Source organism: Ruditapes philippinarum, unplaced genomic scaffold (assembly GCF_026571515.1).
Source record: "Ruditapes philippinarum isolate M1 unplaced genomic scaffold, ASM2657151v2 ctg693_1_1_1_1, whole genome shotgun sequence".
In the NCBI taxonomy this organism is placed as follows: Eukaryota; Metazoa; Mollusca; class Bivalvia; order Venerida; family Veneridae; genus Ruditapes; species Ruditapes philippinarum.
Window position 1 is genome coordinate 506228 of NW_026865227.1, and position 19469 is coordinate 525696.

Sequence of the window (19469 nt, forward strand, 5' to 3'; positions counted from 1 at the left end):
GAGAGAAACATACTTCCACTTCATTCAATTTACCCTCTACCTTTTTATTTTTTTTTCCCGTAACTGTCTGTTAATTACACATCATGCAAAGGTGCTCTTGATCGACATGACATTTGGCATATCTTAGGTCTTACTAGCAATAACTGTAAAACTGAGTAAAATCAATGACAGTCATCTGCCCCCCGAAGGATGAGTAAATAAACCAAACGTTCATGAAGACAGTCTTTCAAAAAAATTTATGTCTTCAAATTCCTAGTCGCTTTTTGAATGAATGCGCATATGTCAACAATTAATTATTGTTTTCTACAATCCACGAGTAAGTATTCCTTCTTATGATATTTAAACTTTTTTTTTAGCTCAAGACTACTTTTATTTATGAGAATTTTGTCTGAAATCGATGCTACAAGTTGAGGAAACAGATTTTAATATTTCAAGTTGATATTCAGAAATTAATTTAAACTTGTTTTTAACACAAAATAAAAAAGAATATTTGTTTTTTTGTTGTGTAAGATGTAATCTTTAATCTTGTGAGAATTTTTACGCCACTCGTGAGAATACTTGTTTTTTTAAGCTCACTCGATGAAATTAAAATTTCATCTCTACACACACAACAAACAAATATCCTCTATTTCCGTTAGCCACTTGTAGAAATTAAAGTTTTCATATACACCGACATCGTTGACAATAACACAGAAACCTCAAATAGATATATACTTTTCTGTCTGATGCTCCCTAAATGACTCCATATATAGTCAATAAATGCATGATGAAACCAAAATATCGGATCGTACGCCGATTTCAACAACACCCATATCTCCCCTCCAATGTAGTCATCGTACGCTATCCGTGTAAGAGTTTCAAGATTACGTTCATTTTTATCTTCTATAATGCCCGTTGTTATAGTCCTAAAATAAACAGATACTGTTTTTTTTACTGTAAACTTTGTCACGAGATTATATGAGCCATATGATTATCTTGCACCTGCCAGATCAAAAATGTTTGATGTCTTAAATACAATCGCCATGTTTTAATCATACCATTTCTTTATTTTATTCAGATGTGATAGACTTTGTTACTATAATTTTCCTAGCTCCAACAAAGCAGTTTTATGTGGTTTTTTTTCAATGACACCCATTGTACACATTTTGAATATCTTATCTAGGCATAATATCAACAGATATTCGTAAAAAAAAGATGTATTACTAATATCTAACTATGTTAAAACTAATAATGATTGTCTTTAGCAAAAAACATAAATCGGTGACGAACAATTAAATATTGATTATAAATGATTTTTATTTGCAAATCTCGAAAATGATAAAATTAGCTGTCCATATGGAAAATTGTAAATATTATCAAATAATCACATACCTTAAAACAAAACCCTTTTAAGTTTGAATGTCTTCTTTTTGTTGATCAACCTTGTAGAAAATATGCCTTATCCGCCAGTTTTCCTCGACAGACGGAGCCCCATGAGCACCGTACATTAATTTGAAAGAACCTGATCTGAAAGTACCGGTTTTTTCTCCAAAAAAAGCCATGGCGTCCCACAACACAGCTTCAAAAGGTTGAACTATTTCTGTGTCCTTGTATAGTCCCAGTAAGGGTAAGGATACCACTCGGGTTAATTTTCTTCAATTTCTTGTTCAAAGCTTCAATGTTAAAAAATATCATTAAAAGGCATAAACAAGTGGAGTCTCCATCTTATTATTATCTCAAAGGAAAATTAACAATGTCCTGTTTTGTTAAAGAATTTAAAAACAATAAATCTGTCATTTCAAAATTCATTTAAATTATTCAAGACAGATTCATCGAGCCTATTACTTACTGAGCAAGGAAGACCCGGTGCCATTGGTAAAAATGCACCTCCCTTGTGAGCTCTTAATTTCACCTTCCCATGCAAACGTCCAAATGATTGAAGAACTCCTGTCTGCAAGGAAGAGGAAGGTGCTTGATAAATAAGTAAGTACAACATTAAAATGCAAAATGAAAAGAATTATTTGGGAATGAAATATTTTTTCACACAGGCAACACACATCCACTTGCATATTTAGCTATCCGTAAAATGTTTCTATTTGAAGAAGCAACATTTTAAAGGAAATACGATTGCTTAAAATACCTAACCCTATATACACCCTATGATAAGAATATGAAATATAAATTCATCAAAAATGCTCTGAATACTGTACATTTTGTTCTTATCCTGTATCATACCTATAAATAAAAAATATTGTTCACGTTTTGAAAATACTATAACGTTTCTATAGTTCAAATAAAATATTTATAAAATATCTAGACATATTGTGAAGGATATTAGTTCAGAAACGACTTAACAACATACCCATATTAAATGTTATAATTTGTACTATCTTGACATAAAGGCAAAACGAAAATTGTAAAATAGAATTTTCGTTTAAACTTTGCATAGTCTTTATGTTTTATTGGCCTACTTTTAATTAAAAAGTGCAATGATTAAAACTATGAAAACTTTGATTTCAGGAGTAAAATATTATGTATGGAAAGTTTTATAAATGTATATGTTTTTGCTGTTAAATTCTTCATTGTAACGAAAATACCGAGAACTGTAATAAAAGTGTACAGCTGTGTGTAATTACATTTTAGCAAATGGCATTTTCATGTTTGGAACGACCCTATTTTTTAACCATAGAATCATCTTTATGCATTATTTATCATCTCAAATTTGGCATTGAAAATCGGTTTCCTAGGAATTGTCGCATTATAAAGTGTTCACGAAATTATGAAATATTCCGGGTTTAAAACAAAGCAATAGCTTTGGAACTTGACTTACATCGTATAATTCTCGGAAAACGTCTACCACATTTTGCCATTCGATCTCTGACAATGTGCGAACTTCTCGTCTTATGGCTTATGCCAAAGGGTGGAGGCGTGTGCCCGAAACTAAAATTGCAACAATGTGAGATATACGTCAATTGAATGACCAAGGTTTGAAAGTAAATGTAATAATGATAATATAATAACAACAAATATATGATCAGATGTTTAGAATATTTATAGAATGTTATAAGAACCTGTCATCCTTCACTTCTTCAAAAAAATTGCCCACGCCAATCATTCATCTGTAAGATTGTTTGGCCCAAGTTTCTCGAAATATTCATGACCAAAAGCCATTTTCTGCTTGCCAATCTATAGCCGGTGAAACATCTTTAAATCATAAATTAAGATGATAGTTATTTATTACATAAGACACTTTGTTGGAACAATACTTTACAATTATCAAAATAATAATATAATATTTTATGTGATTATATTATAGGAGATACCTGTTTATGGACATAGCAATCTCACACTGTAAAGTAAGATGTACGTATTTTAACTTATCATTAATTATTTAAGAATATCAAAACAGATTGCATGCTACTTTTTTGTAATTAAATAAAAAGATAAATAGAGTTAAAACTTACTCTAGACCTTTGAAATGCAGTTTCAATTTCAGAAACCTCGCACTATCTGGAAAGATCAATCTTAAAATTCATATGCATCGATGTAGTTCGCAAAAAAAAGGATAAGCGTCAATTTTGCTAGATTGTAAACATATTTGCCTAAAACACAAAAAGGTCCGTATTATTCTCAGAAAAAAAATTGTCAAGGTATGTGGTAAAAATGAGAAAAATAATTATAATAAGTTAAAAATAAACACCATAATAAATAAATGAAAGGAATAAAATAAAAATGTAAACTGCTTAATACAAGTCAGAAGATAACAATAAAATTGCATTTGTTATGAATTTGATTACATTGAAGGCTTGAATTCCAAACATCGTTTTCCATAACTATTATTAAATCTAAAAATTCTAAAACGATAATTCTGGAATTAAATCGATTTATATAAAACAATTATCTATCATGTCCGAAAAAAAGAAAGCAACAATAAAAAGTCAAGTAAAGAGTGTACCTTGTCGTTGTCTAGTTTTCTTCGATCGAAATTATGTCTGCTTTGCCCAAGTTACTGTCTACGCAGATTCCCTAACAATATCTAATAGGTATTAAAATGATAGTTTTTAAAGTATCTGTTATGTTATCTCAAAATATTTAATTTATCTACAGGTCAAAGGTAATTAAGTAAATCAGATGATATGTATAAAGTTATAATAGATATAATAGTGACATCAGTGTCAGATGTTTTGAATAATTTCAATGCAGATGTAAATTACCTTGTAGGGGTTACATGTTTGGCATGATTTAATTAATTTATCATAAAATTATATTCTGTCCTTTATAGACCTTTGCTGTTGAATTTTTATAATGTAATTCTGGAAAGGGAAGATCCTTTGAGAGCAATAAAAGCAAAAGCTAATAGTTAAAAGCTGCAAAATTCGTTTTCATTGAGTTTGTTACAGAGAGATAATAGAGAAATGGAGACCAAAACTTCTTTCAAGCCCCTATTCATTGGGTGAACACCTTTAATAATCGAAATACATTATCTTCGTCAAATTTCGCTTTCTATGTAAAACAGATAAATAAGTAACTGATTTCCAACTAATCCTACAATCATATGACTTTCTATGTAAAGGGATAGTACTGAACCAAATTAATGACAAGCTACATGTAATATTACATATATTAAGATTAAGTACTAAGTGAAGTATTTTGTAAAAATGTTAATAAATAGTATAACCTGATTTAAAAAAATGTTACGTAATTAATTTAATTTTAATTCTTTATTCATTTGAGAACATTCTTTAATATGAATATAAACAACATTACCAATAAACCTCTTAATCTCATATAGACGTGTTTTGATGACTTTTCGCCCCCCCCCCCTCCTTTCAGGAATCAAACAGTGTAAATATGCTCTAGTTAGGCCCCAACCACTGTTTTAGTTTCAGAAATGATGATAAAAAGTTATCACTTTTTCGGCGGCGCCCCCTATTAAAAATGTACATCAAGGGGTTGCCAGAAGGGAGATTTTTAGGTAACGTGTTACCAACGCTGATAAATATTTCACTCTATCTCAATCTATTGAGAAGTTGCAGAACTTTGAAAACAGTTTTGATGAAAAAAAAAAACAATGCAAAAAGGTGATTTTGGCAATTTTAAGATGTCCCCCGTTGCCATGGTTACAGGAATTTTAATATTGAGCATGGTGTTACAGAAGAGGCTATGGTCCAGTGAACATTTATGCCAAATTTCATTTAAGTATTAAGGCATTGTGCATAGTTTCATAGCTGTTTGAACTTGTAACAGGATGCTTTTCAGTGAAAACGCCCATTTTTCACAAAATGCTCATGAAGTAAAGGGTTAATTAAAAAAAATGCCACGAAACATTATTTTGTCACCAAAATTATGTAAGAGACAACATGTAAACATGGAAAATCTAGATTTTGGGTGATTCCAAGGTTTTTCATCATTTTTACAATAAGGGCTATCAAATTTATGTAACAAGCAATAATATTACAAATTCAAATTCACAAAAATTTGATACAATTTTAATACTAAATAAGTATTATGCTTTTTGAGATATTACCAAAATATAATTACGAGAGGGCAAACTTTGTAAAACAATAATAAAAAAATATTTTCCCGTTCTTTATGCATGATTTACATTAATACGTATTGCTATATTCTTAATATCAGTTGACTTGTCCATCATTTTGGACCGGAGATTTACTTCTTCAACAAATAAGAGAGAATAGATTATTTGATTTTGGTTTGTCTTTTTATTGACAGTTTTGTCTTTTGAAGTATTGTCTGTTATATGTAGGCTTCATAACCTCAGAACCCTTTTCAAATTTCACTTTATTTAGTTCCGCTAATTGTTTTCTCGCTAACGGCACACGCATTCCTTTGCTTGGGGCCATACACCGCTTTTCATGGAATTGCACTACCGTGACATATTAAATTTTAAGGTTCCATAATAACCACCATATGTACACATCTGCGGAGGTTTCTAAATTCAAAACGAACGCATGATAAATAATTAATTTGTATGGCATCCTATTGACTTTACCAACTTTGCCATTGAGGCCTTTCAAATTGTTGTTCTTACCTTGAATCATATTCGCTTCTAAATACCCTGTTTTACCTATTCAGAGAAAGGTTGTAAACTTTTGTATACACAAAAATGAAACGTCACTCTCACATTATCATAGCGGCACAGTACTATGTTAAACAATAAGTTACTAAACGAAAATATACAAAATTTATGATCCCTGTCAGTCTTTACACCAAAAAATGACTATCAATCTCTAACTTGTCTGCATAAGCCAATTTTGGGTGGTATCCTTTTAATTATTATTATTTTTTTAATAAATTACTAAGTATAATTAAAAAGTACTGTCAATTGTTGTTTTTATACAATTTTGGGGTCCTACCGTTTTGGTCCACGTTTTTTATCAATTTAACAAAACAAAAAAAAACCCCAATTTTTTCTTTTCCCGGCCTGATAAATAAATAATACTTATCTCAATTGATTGGTTGTCCATCTACGAGTACCAGGCACTACTTGCCAAATTTCGAAAGTACATGTTTTTTTTTGTTTTTTTTTTTGTTTTGATGAAATATTATAAAAAAAATAAACAATGAAAGGATTTATAACTGTCCCAAAAGTAAAAGGATTTATAATACAAAGCAAAGAAACATAAAAATACACACTAATTATTTGAATCGTATTATTGAACACCGGAGAATGAAGTTCCCGATTATGAAATCAGTTCTTATTATCTTCTTATACTATTTTTTTTCCTTTTTATAAACTGCTTTTTAAGGTTCGTTAATTATTGTTTGATTTGTTAACGGAATTATTTATACTATAATAACATATGTCCTAAATATTTCAAACTCGAAAGTATTAAGAAATACAATGTCATAAATTTATAATTTCTAACTCAGCATAATCTTTCAAACACATTTTCTGTTTGTATTATATCTGAAGATCTGATTTCATATCCGTGTAACTTCATTGTTTTCAACCACAGTAACCGCATTACAATAAAAAATAACATTAAATTGATAATTCTATGATCATCCAACCATGAAATGACACTAAATACGAAATATGTACAGACATTTTAAGTTTACATCTATTTACAAAATACTATTATAGACAAACAAGCAAATTATTCCCCCTATAAAGGGCATGCTTCAAAGCACGTCATGTGTTAACCACCCGAAGAAAGAAGCACAGAGTATAAAATTGTTCCTCATAAATTTAACAAGAGGTAAATAAAATATTAACTTGACTTCCATACAAAATACTTTATTTAAACTAATGTTGCTTTACTAATTGCCCCATCCCGCAGAAGGTGACTATCGACACGTGTTCCATACTAGATACTTATTTGTAAGCATTCTTATAATTTGTTTTATTATTGCTAAAACATGTGTACAATAATATTTATATATTTTTCTCCAAAAATTAAATAACTGCGCGCCATGAAGAAGATGATTTTTTGATAATTAGTTTTGATATTTTAAAGATATGTTTGAGTCCCCCCTCATGCAGTGCCGAATCGATCACATCCGTGTCTGATGAGATGGATACCTGCACTATTGTTTAAATATTCCTTCTGAGGATAACTAATATCCTGTCGGAGTTATGACGAGTTTTGAGTAATTTTTCCTTTTATATTTATATTGGTCGGCGCGCCAAGCGCCGCATTCCTTGTAGGATTTCTACCGACTGTGTTAGGTTCATTACTGCAGTATGAATTGATGTGAATAGTTGGTGAAACAAGCGTGGAATCTTTTGTATGAAAACTACCTTCTTTATATTAGGGTGTAAAAGTAGTTTAATATTGTTATTAGCGTTCTTTTGAATGTTTGTCTCGATTGTAGTATCTTACGATTTTGCGATTTACCGCAATTTAGCAAACAATAAACTTATGTAACGTAAACATACGACAACTGTCTACTGTTTGTATTCATCATATAAATTGATTTATTACAGGCTGGCAACAGTTGCAGACATATCTCAATGCATATTATAGTTATGTTATTTTATAAAATTTGAACTGCAAACCATTTAGACAATTTTTGCTTAATAATATCCTATTTAGCTAGAATATTTGCCCTTTTATCAATAATCGTCAATTTTATTCATATTTTTTCAAAGTCTGCCAACTTGCAAAACACGTTTGTAGAAGTTTGCTCCCTTTCAAAGTTGCTTACTGAGAAAAGTGGAGCGCGTTGTGCTCGGACAGTTCTTGTTTTTAGTTTGAAATGTCTTAAAACACACAATATGATTAATTGATATAAATAACGAAAAAGAAATACATACATATAAATGAAAACAAAAGGCATGCATAAACATTTTTATCAGTGTTACAGTAAAGACAGTAAATACATGTACAACAACGAATAATTGCGTATTCGAAAAAATAGCATTTTACATGAATAACCTTCTATAACACGTTTCTATATTTGACAGCTCGACTGAATGGAGCTAAATGTGATTCCCAAAAGTCCAGCTCACGATGCTCTAGTCATTTCCACAGAAAAAGAGAAGCTTAGATACATGAATCAGTGTCATAAAATAATAATGATGATAAAAAACAGCTAAACAACATTGTGTTGTATTTTAATTATTGTAGATTTTCGTACTTTTGACGTTTCTTTCCTTTCTTAATTTGGATCACTATCGTTGGAACTACAGAGACAAATATTCCCACAAGTATTCCGATGCCAACGAACGTAACAGTTTCAGACGTTCTATCTTCGCTCTTATGTTGCTGAGGTCCTTAGATATGAAAAATAAAACACACACATTATATAAAACAAGTTAAAATAAAAAGTTAGCAGATATAAGCATCAAACAATGAAAACAAACATCAACAAGACAAAAAGATGTAGTTCACAAAACGCTGACCCCGACACAATCCAGATACACTTCCAAATTACTAAGAAGGCACCGAACCAAAAAAAATTATTTTACTGAAACGAGTAAACTAGGAAACTACTTGCAAGTAGAACATATCCCATAACACAATGTTTGGAAAAGATAGCATTCCAATGACAGCATTATTTTGGCAATATATTTGAACATTTACTTATAATCACAGAACGAACTTATTATTTTGCCTAGCTTAAAATTGAAAGTTGTAAAAATTATCAAAATCTGAAAACGGTTGGTCCATCGAAAGAAAGTAACGAAAATGAAGTTTAAAACTGAAAACTCGGTCTGTTTGATTGAGTCTGGTAATGGTAGATAATGGAAAATGTGAGATCTGCCACGCACCCTAACACCGTCTAAAGCAATATTCAATCTTCAACACAATAAAATATTAGAATCACTGATCTCAAAGGACCAGAAAAATATAACAACACTGTACAACATTATAACAAAATTTTGTCTATTGGAAGATATACAATGTAATTGTTTTCAAAGGTTTTAACGTTAAAAAGAAATGTGGGAAAACAAGAATCCCTAAAAGACGCCGAAAACGGCAAAATTGAAAATGTTGCAGGCTGATATCATTGAGCCTGTTCAGGGAGGTACCGTAAGGTGAAAGTTATCGTACACGTCCCTTAACATCGGCTTAAGTTGAATTAAACATTTATACATAGAAATGGTGATGTTTCATTAAAAAAAAAATCGCAAAAGGCGGTAATAAATGTCACACGTTTGTGCCATTGCATGAAAAGCGGCGTATTGTCCCCAAGAAAAAGGATGCGTATGCTCTAATCGAGACATTAATGGGCGGAACCAAATTAAATAGAATTTTGTAAGGGGGTCAGATCTTATGAAGCCTGTATATCACAGACCAGACACCGAAGGGCAGACAACATATCAAGTAAGGAATACTGGGACCATCCAACTAGAAACAGTCCAAAAAGAAAGAACTGATAGTACATGAAATACAACAATAATGTCGTCCGAGTGATCCAAAATACATCTCTGGTTGACTGTGCGGGGCGACTTTTTAAGACCTACACACGGCACAAACAACGCTGATGTTGCGATAAAATTGAGACAATAAGAATATCACTAAAGATCGTTCAAAGCGGCATAATTGAAAATTTGCAGAATGTTTGATTGAGCTTGTTCATGGACGGTACTGGAAAGTGCAAACTACCGTCCACGCCCCCTAGCCGGCTATATAGAATTCAACTTTAAAGCATAACAAGGGGGGCATGATGGCCCTAATCCTGATTATAAATGCTCTTAATGACACGGAATATTTGATATTGTAAACTATAAATGAAAAGCAGATATAAAATCTAAATCTTAAACTGATATCACACAGGTCATATTAGTATCTGAAATAGTGTAAATGTCAAAACATGACTGGTGACTATTACTCAGTGAAAACAATTATAGTAACTAATATAAGGAAAAGTCATGACCCTTGGGACGGGACCAGTTTTGACCCCGAGCTATTATTTGAATTATTTTCGTAAAGTTTCATTTGATAATGTTACACAAAAATTATCTAATCTCTATGCCTTGCAATTAAAGAAAATAAGATTTTTACAGAATTGGTTTTCAAAATCTATTTCAGCCCTTCTGAACCAGATGTTCAATGGAACAACATCATCTCAAAAATTTTTGCAGAGCTTTATGCTTGAAACATCCAAGGAAACCTTCATAAAGTTTGATCCAGGGTCTCAAAAGAGAAGTCGTGTGAAGAAAAGTTGACCACGGACGCACTGACAGAAGACTAGACAAATTTTGGTCACAAAGCTCATCTTCAGGACTTTGACCTCAGACGAGCTATAATTGTGAAATATTAGATTTAGAAACATCCGTGAATGTGTTCATGATTTGCGCACTTACCTTGTCTTTCGACTTTCAAAATGTTTTCACATTCAGCCTCTGACGTATGCATTGTTCTACCATCTCCTTTTATTCCTTTAATCTTCGTTCCCGATTCACAGGGTATTTGTGGTACAAGTGGATTCCTGTCTTCTCGTTTACGTTTGTTTTGTGTCGGGAGTTGCATCTTGCAGGCATCTTTTGTCCGAGATAAACATCGCTTTTCGCCATCACAATAAAGGAACTCGCCACTGCATGTACTTCCACAGGCCGGTTGGGGCTCATACGTAAAGAACATCTCTGTCCAATTTCGCCAAAGTCCATCTAAAGTCTTCAAGTGACTGTAACCAAACAGTGAATCTTCCGGACCTTGTTTTATAATGTCATCCCATCCAATATCGTTTGCTGGCCTATAGTCAGACTCAATGTCTATGTCGGTACATCTAAAATTGGTAACAATGAGTCCTATCTAAAATAATTGTTAACTTTAACCCGCCAAATTTGTGTTTTGAATTTGAAATAATTTATTCGAAGTCTTAGTGATGGTGTATATACAAATACAAAAATAAACTACCAACATTAATATTCTTTTTGACATAGCCTGTTCATTGGCGATACCGGAAAGAATAGCGTAAATGGATGCGTGTGTCTTAAACGTAGAAAAATGTGCAATGGTTAAGTCTTCAGGTCATATCCAAATTGAAAAAAAGAATCCCTCAAGAAAGTGCAAATTTCTGTCGTCCAAGCCCCCTAGCACAGGCTCAAAGCGAGTCTGCAACATTTTTAATTTGGTCGTTTGGGCGTTCTTTAGGGATTCTCTTTTTTCTCTGTCACTATCACTGACAAGCTGTCAAAAGACAAGTTCAAAAGGCAGGCAACAAATCCTAAGGTTGATTCAATATTATTCAGGCAAGGAATATTGTTACCACCTAACTAGAAAATAGTCAAATAGAAATTCTTTAAACTAAATTACCACAAACACACAGTATTATGCTGATGTTACGAATAGAAAGAAAATGAATCCCTAAACAATGTCCGAAATAGCAAAATTTAAGCCTGGTCTGACTGCTCGATTCTGACTTTATACTGGTGGCAAAAAAGAGAGATACATTCTCTAGAGAAAGTGTAAAACGTCAAAATTGAAAATGCTGCAGGTTCGGTTTGGTTCGGCCTGTTTATGGACGGTACTGGAGATGCAAGCAACGGTCCACGCCCCCTAGTACTGGCTTAAGTTAAATTCAACATTTGACATGAAATGGTTATTTTTCATTAATTTTAAACCATCCACAGATGTGTTCATACCGCGGTCATCATGGAACCTTTATATGTAATAGGTCTATACAGATTTGATGAAGATTTTCTCGAAGCCCGAAAATATAATATTGTAAGTATATTTAAGGTGTTGAATATTGAGTACCATTATAGTCGTTGCTATCGCACGTGACAGGGATGTTGCACTTTATTTATTGTCCCTCATGTTCAAACTCAATCAAACCGAGTCTGCAAATGTCATTTTGTGATTAATGCTTCCGAGGGATTACTGTTTCTCCAGACATTTAACCTATATGTGCAATATCTTACTCTTCTATTTGATGCTCTCTGAATGTCTCCCAGATATAATCAATAAATGCATGATGAAACCAAAATATCGGATCGTATGCTGCGTTCTCAACAACTCCCATATCTCCACCAATGTAGTCATGTACGCTATCATGAAGAGATTCTAAGTTATGGCCTGTATCCTCTCTGGAAACACCCGTTGTAATATCCTGCAATGAATATGATGATATCAGTTTTGGTTTTATTGACATAAGGAAAGGTAAAATAGTTGATCGAGAGTCAAGTCAACAAAACGCATTCCAAATAGTCAGTTTAAAATCTCAGGTTCGTCTTTATTGATGATATTCCTCAGAGCTGGTGAAAGGTGAAACATCTCTTATGGCCTTCCCCTTACCCCTTCCCCCACACTGGCTTGAGAGGTATTTATTCCCCGACACTAAAAGTGGTGATCAAAAAACAAACAAACAAAAAAGAACAACAGAAAAAAATGTATATTGTATAAATTATCAGTATTTTGAAATACATAAATTTAGTATGATTTATCTTTAAAAAAGTACATGTAATCATCTTTTACTATAAATGCCCAATTACAGAAGCATCTTTCGAAGAGTGTATTTAACAAGAACACTGCATTGTTAAAGGTACAACAGAAATAGTCACAAGTACTACACCTAATGGTACATTAATTATCGCCTTTTAAAAATGACCGATGCATCTGTTTACAATAGCATGGATCATACCATACCTTGAAATGACAAAACCCTTTTAAGTTTTCTATGTCTGCTTTGTTAATCAGTCTTGTAGAATAGAAATCTTTCGCTAATTGCCGTGCGATCACAGCGCCATGAGCTCCGTACAGAAATTTGAAAGAACTTGATGTAACTGTATCATTGTTCTCTCCAAAGAAGCATGGAGTCCACAAGACAGTGTCATAAGGTTGTGGAATTTCATAGTCAATTGTATAGTCCCAATATGGCAAAGATACGCTAGGATTAATCTTCTTCATCTCTTGTTCAAGGCTAAAATATTGAAAACATCAAAGGTGTTAAAACAAAGGGGTTTTTCCTTTATTAACATTATAGAAAACAAAACAAAATGGATAGATCGAAACATTCAGATGTTTTATGACAATGCAATGCAACAGCTCTCACACCGCAGCGTTTGTCCGAATGCAAAACAGTTCCGCTGTAGGGGTGGAGACAAAGTGTTTACTTTAAGATTAAATCTAGTTAAGCTACAACCAGTTGTATAGTCCATTATTTGTATACGGAGATGAGAAAACATAGTCCCACCATTCGAAGAAAATGTAAATATGTTTTGCAACAAAGCAAAAAAAAAATTGGCCCTGAAGTGTAAAGCCGATGTATGATAAAGATTTTATGTTCTAGCGTTTTTATTGGTGACTTGCAAAATCAATCGTGACATTCCACAGTAATCATGCGTCTTATTCAAAATCCTATAAGAATCAGTTGCTTTGCAATCGAATATCAAACAACGTACTGTAAATATTACAAATGTGGAGTAATATATGTCCGAATTAAATTTGTTTGAGTAATCATGAATAATCTTTCAATTAGAGTAGAGATCCAATAAAGAATCATGTCTGGAATAAATGTTTTATCTTTATTATCCTTATGATACTATATGACCTCCAAGGATTATAAAACGTTTTTAGAGGTCTTGTAGACTATGATATTTGCAAAATATAGAACCATAGTATTTATGATGTAAGATGTGTTTTCCTTTATTAGTCTACATAAGGCAAGTGACTCCTGGGCCAGGCCAATTTGACGCGATGGTCATGAATTATGTAACTTTTGTAGAAATCTACACATTGATGCTACATGTCAAATATCTAAGCTCTGTGCTTTGTAATTACACAAAATATGACTTAGATTTGTTTTAATATATTTATTTATATAAGTTCATATAAATCGGGGCGAGCCAATGTCAGTTTTTCAGAGGTTTACAAGGTAATGATATATGCTAAATATCTTAGTTCTTAGCATTGTAGTTCCATAAAATAAGACTGAAATGTATTTTCTCATACAACTTAGTGACCCCATGGGCGGGGCAATATTGACATTAGGAGCATGTTATTTTGTGGTCCATAAAGGAATGATACGTTCCAAAAACCTAAGCTCAAGGCATTTTAGTCCCATACAATAAGTCTCAGATTGTGTGTGTTTCAAATGTAAGTCAAGTGCCCCTGGGGCGGGGCCAATATAATACTAGTTATTGTGTTGTCCATAGAGTGATGTAACAACCAAAATATCTAAGCTCAGGGCATCGTAGTTTCAGATGTGTTTTTTCCAATATTAGCCAGGTGACCCGTAGGACGGGGCAATATTAAACCAAGGGGCAAGATTCATGTCAATTTTATAAAAGTAAATAAGGCAATGCTACGTGATAAATATCAAAGCTCTGGACATTCTAGTTTCTCACAATGAAACCTTAATGTGTTTCCTATGTAAGTCTATATAGAACAAATAAACCCCGAGGCGCGGCCAATTTTGATATCAGGCAGTCCAAATCTGTGTTCTGCACATCATGTCATATTTCTGTCATTAAGTATCCAGAGCGGACACGAAATTTTGAAATTGATACAAAATGACTGTGACCTTGACCTGAGGAAGTTTAACATTTCTGCCAATTTTCCTTGACACCGTTTAAAAGATTTAGACCGGACACGAAACTTTTTAACAGACAGACAGACGACCAGGTGCATGACATTATACGCCGAAATATTTTAGGCGTATAACAAAAACAAGAACGTTGTTGAAAACAATAATCCAAAAACATATAACTTACTGAGCAAGAAAAACCCGATGCCATGGTAAAAACGCACCTCCCTTGTGAGCTCTCAATGTTGCTTTTCCGTGCAAACGTGAAAATGATTGAAGGATTCCTGACTGCAAGTAAAAGACAAATACTTTGCTAATAAGGACCATTCAAACAATGAAACACACCGGGCATCATTATAAAGATAAATGTTGGTGGTTGTTAAAAAATATTCGGGTATTCAACCCGTACTTACAGTATACATGAACTTTTAAGCACCTTTCGCATTATTTTTCTTTTAGGTATTCACATTTCAGGGGTGCATGTATCACAATGATTATCAACTATGATAAAAAAATGTATCAATAATACCACCTTAACGTTTTTTATGGGTAATCATCTATAACAGACATATATTTGATAGTTTGTTTATTTCCAAAAATACATAATAGATTAATATAATAAGCAATATCTTCAACATACTCAACATGCAGACTTCAGTGAAATCGGTTTAGCATCACATCAATATTCCATTAAAATAAAAAATGTAGATATACAGCTGTACATATTGTTAACGGAATAATTTACAGTCAAAACCTATACTTATCTTGTATGGTGCGCCATATATCGTAGTGTTTCATTCTAATGTACCGTTTTTGGTTGGATATTATGGAATTTCAGGCTATTTTATGATGTCCTAGCATATCAATGAATCATACAGGTCTAATCTCATTGCTTTCTTTGGCATGCTTTTAATTTTCCGAATGTTTCAAATTACAAAACAGGTTCGGATTTAACCATAGTGAATGCTATTACATTTGTATATTTTTTAATTTTAGAATTCGGAATAAAGTCTGAATCTAACAATGTAACAGGAAAAGTAATACTAGAAATTAATGAAAATCGTTCACAACAATTCTACAGCCTTGATGTAAAAAATGATTTTTGAATTATTTTTACTTCGAATAATTCTCTGAAAACATCAGTCACATTTGTCCATTCTTCTTCTGACAATGTTCGAACTTCCCTCCTTGTACTTATGCCAAAAAGTGGAGGAGTGTAACCGAAACTGTAATTGAAAATCTATAAGAAGTTGAAATTGAAGATTGAAAGCGGCATTCTCAAACAAAGACTTCAGTAATACCCCGGGTAACATACTTCTATCATTTGAAATAAAATTTAATCTAAGTATCTACACAAAACATCAAGTTTAACTGAGATTGTCGAAGAATGTGTTTTTGCTGGAAAAAATAAAACAATAGTGATATTTTTTTAAATAAATGAAAATTTGAAAAATGACATGTACATGTACTGAATTAAGAACGCCTATTCCACTCAGCCGTTACTGAAGCGCATGAATCTACTGGTTATTATGGACAAGGTTTAATATCTCAAATTATCATGACACGTACTAGATATTATGGAAAGAGAGACAGCTTTGATTAACGTCTAATGTGACTACTACGTATTTTGAAAGAAGAAACAAAACTTTATGTTTAAGTGCATAAAGATTACATGTGATTCATTCAAAATTTGACTTTTAATCTAATCTAATCTAACTATTATAAGTACCGTCCTAGTTGAAAATTAAAGGTCAAATAATTTGTCCACGAAGCAATATATATAATGTACCTGAAATAGGACATTCTTTTCTATTTAGTACTAATAACAACGATTTAATAAATAGCGTTTGTCATAAAATATTTTGGTCATTTATCAGTGACAGACGGTCATTTTGACAAAATGTAAAACAAGTTAACCAAGAGGATTTTCATGTTAATGTATTTGGTAGTTAATTACTTAGAGAATAGCCATAATATTGCAGATAATGAGATATGCATTTACCCGTCAACTGTCGCTGTTTTGAAAACTGCCCAATCTTCATCTGTAAGATTGTTTGGTCCGAGCTTAGTGAAAAATTCATGGCCGCAAGCCATTTCTGCTTGCCAATGTATTGCTGGTGATTTCTTATGGTTAAAAAAAATAATAATGCTTATTACATCTAAAAGATGATTGTTTGCACAATGCTATACGATTGACCAAAACAAAAGTAGAATATTGATATAGTAAATGGTAAATCAATTAGCAAAAGCTTTACCATATAATATGATTGTTAATTTTATATCATTGTACAATTTTTATTTCAATATGGCTAGGCAATCTATGGCTTTTTTCCATAGCAAGATTATGTTAGCTTCCTTACAACAATGGTCTCTTACGTTTGCTTGAAGGGGTATCAAATGCAGTACGCGTATGTGGAGATATCGATAATTAAAAATAAAGAATGACAAAACTTACTCTAGACCTTTGTATGCATTTCTCAATCTCTGACTGCGCACTGTCCGGGAGACTTATGTTGAACTGATAAGCTTGGATGTAATTCGAAACAACAAACATAACAAACATGTATACCAGATGGGACAACATCATTACCTATTATAAAAAAATAATAATTAAGTTTTTGTTGTTGTTGTTATTTTTAAGCAGAAGACAAAATAGGTACAAGTTAAAATTAAAACAAACTAAGGCTGAAATTGCAAAGGGCTTGAAACCCGATCACAGAATTTTAGCTGATAGCCTATATTGAAATAATCAGTTCGAAAATTTTTCAAACTGAAAAATATGTATGCGTGTACCCTTTTTCATTTCTACTTTACTCTATCCGTGCTTAATATATTAAATAAAGTTGTCTATTTTTTGATCTGGCCAAAACTATTAATTATGTAGTTGCAATTTCGAAATAAGTACAGTCAACCCTGTGTAAAAGACCACCTCCGAATAAAAATCACCCTGTAAATGAAATACACTTTTCGAAAAACTTTCATTGATTAAATAAGAACAACATTATTTCCAAATAAAGGCAACTTATCTATAAAGGTCATGCTCGGTCTCTGTTTTGAATTGTCTTTGTTAACATGTTTGACTGTATTGACAGCGTATCTCATAAACAGATGGCACATGGCACATATATGCCGGCTGATTTCACTCTGCAATGCTCGCATCTGTATGTTCTCCTGCTGCTTTAGGCTCAGGGATGGTAGTTAACTAAGCATGACTTTGCATATGGTATAAATGTCTCAAAAAATAGTTTACCTTATCAGTTTTCTATTCGCAGTCTTTCGAAAACCCTCGACTATATATATATCTTCTACTACTGCGCACAGTCCTCAATGGATACTAATGAGTGTTATTGAATTAAATGGGTATATCATAAGTCATATAAAATCATTCACTGTTCTTGTGTGTGTGTGTTAAAGGTAGTGAGTCTTGTGTTCATTTGAAACTAAATTTGCATTATGTGCAGATTAGTATTAATTGGTTAACATTTACAAAAATTAATTGTACAATTAATTGTTATTTTATAAATGGATTTATAAATTAAGTGTTTGAAACTATTTATATAAACAGTCGATTAACTATACTGATTAATAGAAGCCCATTTACCAACATAAAATGCGATATGTTTCTTTTTAGAAATTGCCATCCCGTTGGACAAAAAGAATTTCAAACAAATAATATTTATAAATTGTTTATGGGTAGAACAATGCAGACTAACATATCGAAAATATACTTGGTTAACAATTTAGTGCTTAGCTTCTATTAATCAGTCTAGTAAATAGAATGTTCATAATATTAATTTTAAACACTAAATTGATTAGTTAGGGTATCATATATTTTTATTTCATTTATTTTTATTTTCATTGGCCCCGAGTATGATTTTAATCTAACTTACTAGCATAAAATTATTGAGTAGATCTATATTTAATGGGGCTGGCGATCGTCAGATCCCAAGACCATAGTTTTAATTATACAATGCAGAGCCTACTCTGTTTGTCGTTACCAAGGCATTATGTTGGAAACCTAAGATCATCAGTTTCATCTAACGTGTCAATAAGTTGTTTCAATTAGGCTTAATTGAACAAAATTACAGTGCATACTTGTCTACCTTGTATAGCGTAAGGATGACCGACTAAACAAAAAGAAGACCAAAAGACCATATATTTTAATAGACCAAAATCCCTCGATTCATCCCTTATTTATATAGATGGGACACCTTTAAAAATTGTAATCAAAGTTTTCTTTTTCTTGTAAACCGCTTCAAATTAAGAAGTTGCTGATTACGAACTAATCCGTGCAATCATACATGATGACTTTCTTAAAGATAAAATAAGATAAAGTTTTAAGTATATACATACTGTACAGTCAGCAACTTCTGTAAGAAAAATAGATAAATATGTAATCGATATAATGGTTTGACGTATCGAAAATTGGGAGACAATTAAGATAGAAAATAATATTTTGTCTGATATTTAATTACTTAACTTTATTTTTCAGTACATTAATTTTTTTTCAAATTATTTGTGGATTGATTTGGGTTGATTTTGTCTTTCATTGT

General features: G+C 32.1%; 1 protein-coding gene across 1 annotated transcript; it reads right to left on the reverse strand.

Moving 5' to 3' along the window:
* Positions 1 to 8194: 8194 nt before the first annotated feature.
* On the reverse strand, positions 8195 to 18306 carry LOC132728285 (putative tyrosinase-like protein tyr-3). The gene is made up of 9 exons (XM_060713907.1): positions 18167 to 18306; positions 17372 to 17506; positions 16919 to 17040; positions 16034 to 16142; positions 15104 to 15204; positions 13038 to 13311; positions 12314 to 12501; positions 10754 to 11175; positions 8195 to 8716 (listed from the first exon to the last, which is right to left on the reverse strand). Exons 2-9 carry the CDS (start codon positions 17501 to 17503, stop codon positions 8562 to 8564), a joined length of 1503 nt encoding a protein of 500 aa, XP_060569890.1. The 5' UTR covers positions 17504 to 17506; positions 18167 to 18306; the 3' UTR covers positions 8195 to 8561.
* Positions 18307 to 19469: the final 1163 nt, after the last annotated feature.

Excerpts from the sequence above, each read along its gene's own strand:
- LOC132728285 (XM_060713907.1), bottom strand. The coding sequence starts at position 17,503 with ATGATGTTGTCCCATCTGGTATACATGTTTGTTATGTTTGTTGTTTCG. Across the intron at positions 12,502-13,037 it reads AAGGGTTTTGTCATTTCAAG|GATATTACAACGGGTGTTTC; the intron begins GTATGGTATGAT and ends TATTCATTGCAG. Across the intron at positions 8,717-10,753 it reads TTTGAAAGTCGAAAGACAAG|GACCTCAGCAACATAAGAGC; the intron begins GTAAGTGCGCAA and ends TTCATATCTAAG.